The 7,682-nt window shown below is 48.9% G+C and overlaps 1 protein-coding gene across 2 annotated transcripts; it reads right to left on the reverse strand.

Moving 5' to 3' along the window:
• Positions 1 to 319: 319 nt before the first annotated feature.
• On the reverse strand, positions 320 to 3,284 carry napepld (N-acyl phosphatidylethanolamine phospholipase D). 2 transcript variants are annotated; one of them, XM_080537792.1, is made up of 4 exons: positions 3,002 to 3,284; positions 1,767 to 2,413; positions 968 to 1,082; positions 320 to 695 (listed from the first exon to the last, which is right to left on the reverse strand). In XM_080537792.1, exons 1-4 carry the CDS (start codon positions 3,239 to 3,241, stop codon positions 570 to 572), a joined length of 1,128 nt encoding a protein of 375 aa, XP_080393918.1. In that variant the 5' UTR covers positions 3,242 to 3,284; the 3' UTR covers positions 320 to 569. The 2 variants fall into 2 exon arrangements, with proteins under 2 accessions (XP_080393918.1, XP_080393919.1); XM_080537793.1 differs by lacking the exon at positions 320 to 695 and having other exon boundaries at positions 1,061 to 1,117.
• Positions 3,285 to 7,682: the final 4,398 nt, after the last annotated feature.

The following is a 7,682-nucleotide window of genomic DNA, read 5'->3' on the forward strand; positions in this document are numbered from 1 at the left end:
CAGAGAGGGTGGGGTCATCCAGCTGCAGGGGGCATGGCCACAGGGGGCAGAACAATCCACACGCACATCCAGAGGTTGAGTTTTCAAAATCAACTCCTAGCTCCTCCTACCCCCTTTTAGGAGTGTACAAGGTAGTATGGCCCCTACCCACCTCCACCCAGCCCAGGAGAGACACCTCCACCCAGCCCAGCCGAGACACCTCCACCCAGCCCAGGAGAGGAGAGGAGAGACACCTCCACCCAGCCCAGCCGAGACACCTCCACCCAGCCCAGGAGAGGAGAGACACCTCCACCCAGCCCAGCCCAGCCCAGCCCAGGAGAGACACCTACACCCAGCTCAGGAGAGGAGAGACACCTCCACCCAGCTCAGGAGAGGAGAGACACCTCCACCCAGCTCAGGAGAGGAGAGACACCTCCACCCAGCTCAGGAGGAGAGACACCTCCACCCAGCTCAGGAGAGGAGAGACACTTCCACCCAGCTCAGGAGAGGAGAGACACCCAGCCCAGGAGTGTCTACAGGTCAGGGGTCGATTTGGGATCCAGCTGGTGACTTCCATCCTATCTGCCCGTTTATTCAAAGACTTCCTCCTCCTCCAGTGTTCTAGACTCTCCGTGGTTCAGGGTGAAGAAGGCGTCCGTGTTTAACCCCTTCTTCTCCAGTGCCTCCCTGAGTCTGACTGGAGGCTCCAGGTAATACTGAGAGAAGGAGGAGAGAAACAGCGTTTCAGAGTCAACAGGACATGTGCATGGCAGTGTGTAGGAGTGTATATGCATGCAGGGCGGTGTGTGTGTGGGCAGCGGCTCATTGATAAATCTGCCACTCTCAGCAGAAAAAGACAAACAAAGAATGCGCTGTCTCCGCCTAACACAAACACACACACACACACACACACACACACACACACACACACACACACACAGTCATTAACAGTTCAGTAGCAGGTGTCAGTAGCAGGTCAGTAGCTCACCTCGTGTGCCAGGGTGAAGGTGCCCCAGTGGATGGCCAGAGAGTGTCTGGCCTGGAGGTCCTTATGGATCATCACAGCCTCCTCAGGGTCCACATGCTGCCCACGCATCACATCTCTGGGGGGGGGGGGGGGGGGGCGACAGACAATGGCCTTTTAGAACACAATAGAATAGAACTAAACACAACAACAGAATAGAACATTCCATCATGGGATTTGAACCGACAACCCTCTGGTTACTGATCTGTTTCCCTACATACCTGGCAGGTACACTCTTAGAAAAATGGTTCTGAAAGGCTTCTTCATTTGACTTTATTTGGGGAACCCCTTTTGTGATCCATGTAGAAGCCTTTTTCACAGAACGTTCTGAATGGAACGCAAAAAGGTTAAACATTGAAATTTTCTTCAAAGGGATCCCCTATGAGGACAAATGAAGAATAATTGGGGCAGGTAGGCTCTTATGGGGGTGTCTACATACCTGGTCAGGTAGGCTCCTATGGGGGTGTCTACATACCTGGTCAGGTAGGCTCCTATGGGGATGTCTACATACCTGGTCAGGTAGGCTCCTATGGGGATGTCTACATACCTGGTCAGGTAGGCTCCTATGGGGGTGTCTACATACCTGGTCAGGTAGGCTCCTATGGGGATGTCTACATACCTGGTCAGGTAGGCTCCTACGGGGGTGTCTACATACCTGGTCAGGTAGGCTCCTATGGGGATGTCTACATACCTGGTCAGGTAGGCTCCTATGGGGATGTCTACATACCTGGTCAGGTAGGCTCCTACGGGGGTGTCTACATACCTGGGCAGGTAGGCTCCTATGGGGATGGCCGCCAGGTCGAAGGGCCCGAAGCGCTTGCCGATCTCCAGGAAGGAGGAACAGTATCCGGTGTCCCCCGCAAAGAAGAACCGGTGTCGGGGTCCCAGGACCGCCCAGCTGCTCCACAGAACCTTGTTGTCATCCAGGGGGGTTCGCTTGCACCAGTGCTGGGCCGGCGTGCACACGAAGGTCACGTGGTCATGGCCGGGGACGCAGTTCTCCTCCCACCAGTCCAGCTCCATGACGTTCTCACAGCCGCTCTTCTGCATCCAGTCCATCAGCCCCAGGGGGACGAACCAGCGCAGCTCCCCGCCGAACCTCTGGTTCAGGCTGGCCACGGAGCCCGCGTCCAGGTGGTCGTAGTGGTTGTGGCTGATCAGGACAGCGTGGACCACGGGGAGCTGGGCCACAGTGCAGGGGGGGCCGCGGAACCGCCTGGGGCCGACGAACTGGACAGGGGAGGCCCTCTGGCTGAACATGGGGTCGGTCAGGAGGACCAGGCCGTCCATCTCCACCAGCACGGAGGCGTGGCCTAGCCAGGTCACTCTGAGCCCCGCCCCTGGCACTCCACTCAGCTCGGGCCTCTGGACGAAGTTGGGCTCCAACACTGGGAGCTCCCTGTCCAACACCTAGACACGCACACACAACCATTTAGCCAGGCTGAAGCAGCAGGCAGGAGGCTAGGTAACTACTGGGCTGGTTACATGATGGAGCAATGTGCTGTCTGATGTTAACTCCACCAACGCGACTGTCAACAGACTTATTTCACTGGTTGCACAATAAATGGAAACGTACAGATAAATATACATGAAACAAAGTAGCTAGCCTGCAATAACAATTGTGTGTAGGCCTACACAAAGTAGCAAGCTGTGCAGGAAAATGTTTGTGTTCCAGTTGCTTGGCAACAGTCCAGTTGAAGAACGAGTTCAGTTGCGGAACTATTTGTGTTGGCGGAGCCAAATAAATGATTAAATAAACAACAACAAATCACAATCTGTTGTCGCTTATTACTGTTAACTAATAAATGGCACTTGTAGAACTGTTGTAGAAAAGCAATATCACACTCGAGGTCATGCTGTTATACTGAATATCATATGATTATCTTCAAAGATAGCCGTGCTGATATTCAGTATAACAGCACACCTTAGTGAGGCAGAACCTGGCATAGGGCAGGCAGACAGACAGACACAGACAGGCAGGCAGGCAGGCAGAGGTACCTCTGTGGAGCTGGGCAGGTTGCTGTGGTCCTTGTCCAATAAGAGGAAGCGTAGCATCGTGGAGTAGGAGGGGAACCTCCAGGTGGGCCAGGGGTTGGTGAAGCGCCCTTGTCTGTCTCGGCACGAATGGGTCACTTCCTCCTCCAGGCGGTAGTCCAATCGAAAGCTCTTACGCGAGGAGCGGGCGGAGCTACTGTGGCGGACGCCCTCATGGGCGGGGCCATCCCTGGGTCTGACCATGCCCTCCTCCCCCGGGACCACACCCCCCTCCAATGTACCAGCAGTTGGCTCCTCCTCCATGGGCTGGCCCTGGCCTCTCGGCCTATGGGAGGAGAGGGGGACATGTCTAATGTTAGCGTTCTCTGTTGACATACCCTCTCCTCCTCCTCCTGTTTCTCTCCACTGGCTCGGTCTAATAAAAATAAAAAAACTTTCAAAAAAAGAAGAAGGGAGAATTCATTCACTCAGGAGTGTCGTTCTCACACACCCACACCCTAGGATGCCAACATGGCTGGAGTGTCCACCATCAGACCATGAGGGGGACATATACTACCCCCCTGTACTGTTTCCGCAGTGTCATAATAATTTATTTATTTTAAATAAAAACGACTGCCAAAGGCTCCAGGCCTGAGCATAGATGCTATGACTGTTGGATAGATGATTCACTTACATAGTCAAATGTATTGTAAGTCGCTTTGGATAAAGGCGTCTGATAATGGCCAAAAATGTAAATGTAGGAAGAGAGACACCTCAGACCAGCCTGGGTCTAGTCAGCAAGCTGTTTGAGTGTCCTACTACCAGTACAGAACAGGCCTAAACTCAGTTCCTTGAGCAACAATCAAACGTTGACAGGAAACCACGCCATCACCATGGCAGCCATGTTGTGACATCCTGCAGCTTTGGAGGACAACTCAGTGACACCTTCAAACCATCCATCAAAACCAGTCTTTTTGAACTTGCTTTTAATCTTTTTTTTTTAAGTTATTTTTTCTGAGTGGGGCACTCCCACTGATATTTTCATTTTTATTGTGATAGAGATAGTAGAGATTTGACAGGAAGGGTGGATGAGAGAGAGAGAAGGGATGACATGCAGGATATGTCCGCGGCCGGAATCGAACCGGGAACCCTGCGGTTACGTGGTCGACGCTTAGCCCACTACGCCACCTAAGCGCCCCTAACTTGCTTTTAATCTTTATAAAAACTTTTCTTATTGTTGTTTTTATTGACTGTGCTTGTTTTTTTTTTTTATGTATGTTTTACTTTAAACCCTGGATTGATGATGGGAACGTGGTTGTGTTTAATGGTTTCAACTCTCCATAGATATCCATAATCACTTAAACTACACCATTAACCAACACCATTGAAACTAATGTTAAACCTTCACCATTAACCAACACCATTAAACTGTTTAATGTTAAACCTTCACCATTAACCAACACCATTCAAACTGTCTCTTTCTCTCTCCAAGTCAGCCCTGTGTGTCTTCATACATGTAGATGTGTACATGCATGTAGACACACAGGGCGAGAGAGAGATTTGACTTGTCTCTTGACTTGGAGAGAGAAAGAGAGAGTGTGTGCTGTAGGCCTACATGTAGACACACAGGGCTCTATGAGACAGAGGGAGAGGGAGCGAGGCCTATATTTACATTACATTTACATTTTTATCACTTTTATCCAAAGCGTCTCACAATGAGAGATTACAGGGACAGTCTCCCTGGAGTAATTTAGGGCTAAGTGCCTTACTCAAGGGTACACTAGTGGTGGTGTTCCCAGGGGAGATTTGAACTCATGACCTTCTGATCACCAGTCCAACTCATTATCCACTAGACCAGACCAGACCACCACTATCAATCAAGTAAAATGTCACTCAAAGAACCTGAAGCGTAACATTGACGTGGAAAACCGCAGCTTTAATGAAGAATGGACTGACTGAAAGTATGCATTCGTCTTACCAACTTTCAGTAACTCTAAACCTGTATCCCTCTTCTGCAATGAAACTGTAGCTGTTACAAAAGAATTACCGTTTTCACCGTCACAATTACACAAGGCATGCAGCTTTCAGAGTCTTACCCTTAGTGGCCCGTCGCAGAAAAATTGCGAGCTTGAAAGCTGGATATGGACATGCCAGTGGAATTATTAACCAATCTTTACTGAACAAGAGAGGGCATTCAGTGCACAACCAGCGAAGCAAGGTTGCAGCTTTGTGAATGAGTTAGGTCTGACTCCTCCTGCATCGGGTTGTGTAGGCTACTCGGCAATAATAAGCTGACAGATGGATTTATAACATCTTTAGAACGTCGAACGGATGTATTGAGTGAATTAGGCAAACAACAACAAAATGATAGATATTATAAATACCGGAACACATTTTTCCCCTTCCTACATTTTCTGAATTCATTTTAATACATAAAAAAAAACCTTAATATTCTGCGGGCCAGATGGGAAGTCTCTCTCTCTCTCTCTCTCTCTCTCTCTCTCTCTCTCTCTCTCTCTCTCTCTCTCTCTCTCTCTCTCTCTCTCTCTCTCTCTCTCTCTCTCTCTCTCTCTCTCTCTCTCTCTCTCTCTCTCTCTCTCTCTCTCTCTCTCTCTCTCTCTCTCTCTCTCTCTCTCTCTCTCTCTCTCTCTCTCTCTCTCTCTCTCTCTCTCTCTCTCTCTCTCTCTCTCTCTCTCTCTCTCTCTCTCTCTCTCTCTCTCTCTCTCTCTCTCTCTCTCTCTCTCTCTCTCTCTCTCTCTCTCTCTCTCTCTCTCTCTCTCTCTCTCTCTCTCTCTCTCTCTCTCTCTCTCTCTCTCTCTCTCTCTCTCTCTCTCTCTCTCTCTCTCTCTCTCTCTCTCTCAAGGTAAAGGTCAGATTAGATCATATTTAAACCAGCTCCCAAGGCTGGGGGACATAATTCCTTGTCCCAAGATCTTAAAGCTCCTCAGCGCTGCTGTTAGTAAACCGGTGTTCCGACTGTGTGTTTAACTGTGTAGTACTGGGTCCAGTATTAAGTAGAAATGGACTTCTACCGTCAGCTAAACAAGCAGCTGATCCACCGTACGGACACGAGAACTAAAAAAAAAACACGTCTTTGTTGACGAGCGAAACGAACAACTAGAGAGTTATGTTAACAGGCATAACGTTCGAATTAATACCATACAAATATTAGTCTGACTTGCAAAACCCAGAGGACTGGAAAGCGAAAGCTGTCACCAGGCATTACCGAACTACGCACACAACGAAAATAACATCGGTAGTCGTTCGCTACGTTTCCCGTTCAGCAATACTGATGACAGTCGCTTACCTGAAACCTTCAAACGAATAGAGACCGACCGCTGCTTCCTATCCGTCAGGTGTGTGACATGTCTCCTGGGGCAGCAGCGACGGACCCGTACGGTGGGCGCGTGCGAGCCGATGTTTCTGTTCTCCGGTGAATTGGGACCAGCCGGACTCTGACGTCGGTTAAAAACTTGATCACGTGACAACATATTAAGCCGTCGGTCTAATCCTCACGCCTTTGATCCGCGAGCACGTCGCTGTTCTTTTACACAAGGGCTGCGTTCGTAAATTCGCTCGGAGAGCGCCGTAGCGCACACTGCGTTCAACGTGTGAAAGTGACAGACAACGACCTGTACCGAACACATTTCCTTCTGTGGCCGCAGAACAGACGTTATGTGATGTTCCTGATACTTGTTATGTGTATGAACGGGACGAGGCGGGGCGGGGCAGGCCGACTCATGTTGGTCGTTTTGATATTTAGTTCCTCTTCACTTCAATAAACTTAAAATAAGTGTTGCCATTCGAAGTAACGGTGGCCCAGTGCATGACCTCACCAACACCGTGTTGTCTATGGTGCGTCGTGACGTAAACACATAACATCGCATACAAGCACCAAAGTCTACTAAAAGTGCAATAAAGTTTCCCTGTTTAACGAGTCGCCCTGCAGCGAGTTGCAGACTGTATGTAACCTGCGAAATAATAACTACCTTAAGTAATTATAATTACCTTGTGTAATGATATCCTTTAACCGTCGCGGTTTTCTGCAGACATGAGTGTCGGCGTAGAGACCATGGACTCAGTAGGCCAGCTACTGTCTCTCTGAGCTTGTGGAGTGAAGATAAATATGGAGCCATTAACCATCTGAAGGCTTTAGTATACAGACCTCAAGTCAGTTCTGACTGGTCATGTGGTGTTACCATAATAACGTCATGATGATGTCACTGGTTCTCATGGAAGGTTTTAATGATGATGACTGATGTTATGTAGGCTACAGTTGATTGGAGTCACCCCGCCCCCCCAAAAAAAAAACAGAGACAGGGATAGAAATAGACAGGAGATTGATATAGAACATACAAAGATAGATTCGTAATTGTAAAACACATAGGCTAGCCAGATAGATACACATACATAAAAAAAAAACGTTGCCTGTTCATGTACACAAGCAATAAATAGCCTATGTTATTGTTCACATAAGCACATCCCAAGATGGCGTCGCGCTCAGACGCGAGGCTTGGAGTGGCTTCTACGCTGGTGTTTTTTAGTGTTTTTAAGTACATTTGTATGAACATTTTTATTTTAGTACTTATAGGGAACAGTTGTGTAAATAGTACCTACAGCAGGCTCGACTTATTAGAAGTTGGCACGCAAAACGAGAAGACAGTTACAGCGGAGTTTCTGAAGCAACACAGGATATATCACGAGA

The sequence above is a fragment of the Nansenia antarctica genome (genome assembly GCF_963989245.1).
Source record: "Nansenia antarctica genome assembly, chromosome: 8".
NCBI lineage: Eukaryota > Metazoa > Chordata > Actinopteri > Argentiniformes > Microstomatidae > Nansenia > Nansenia antarctica.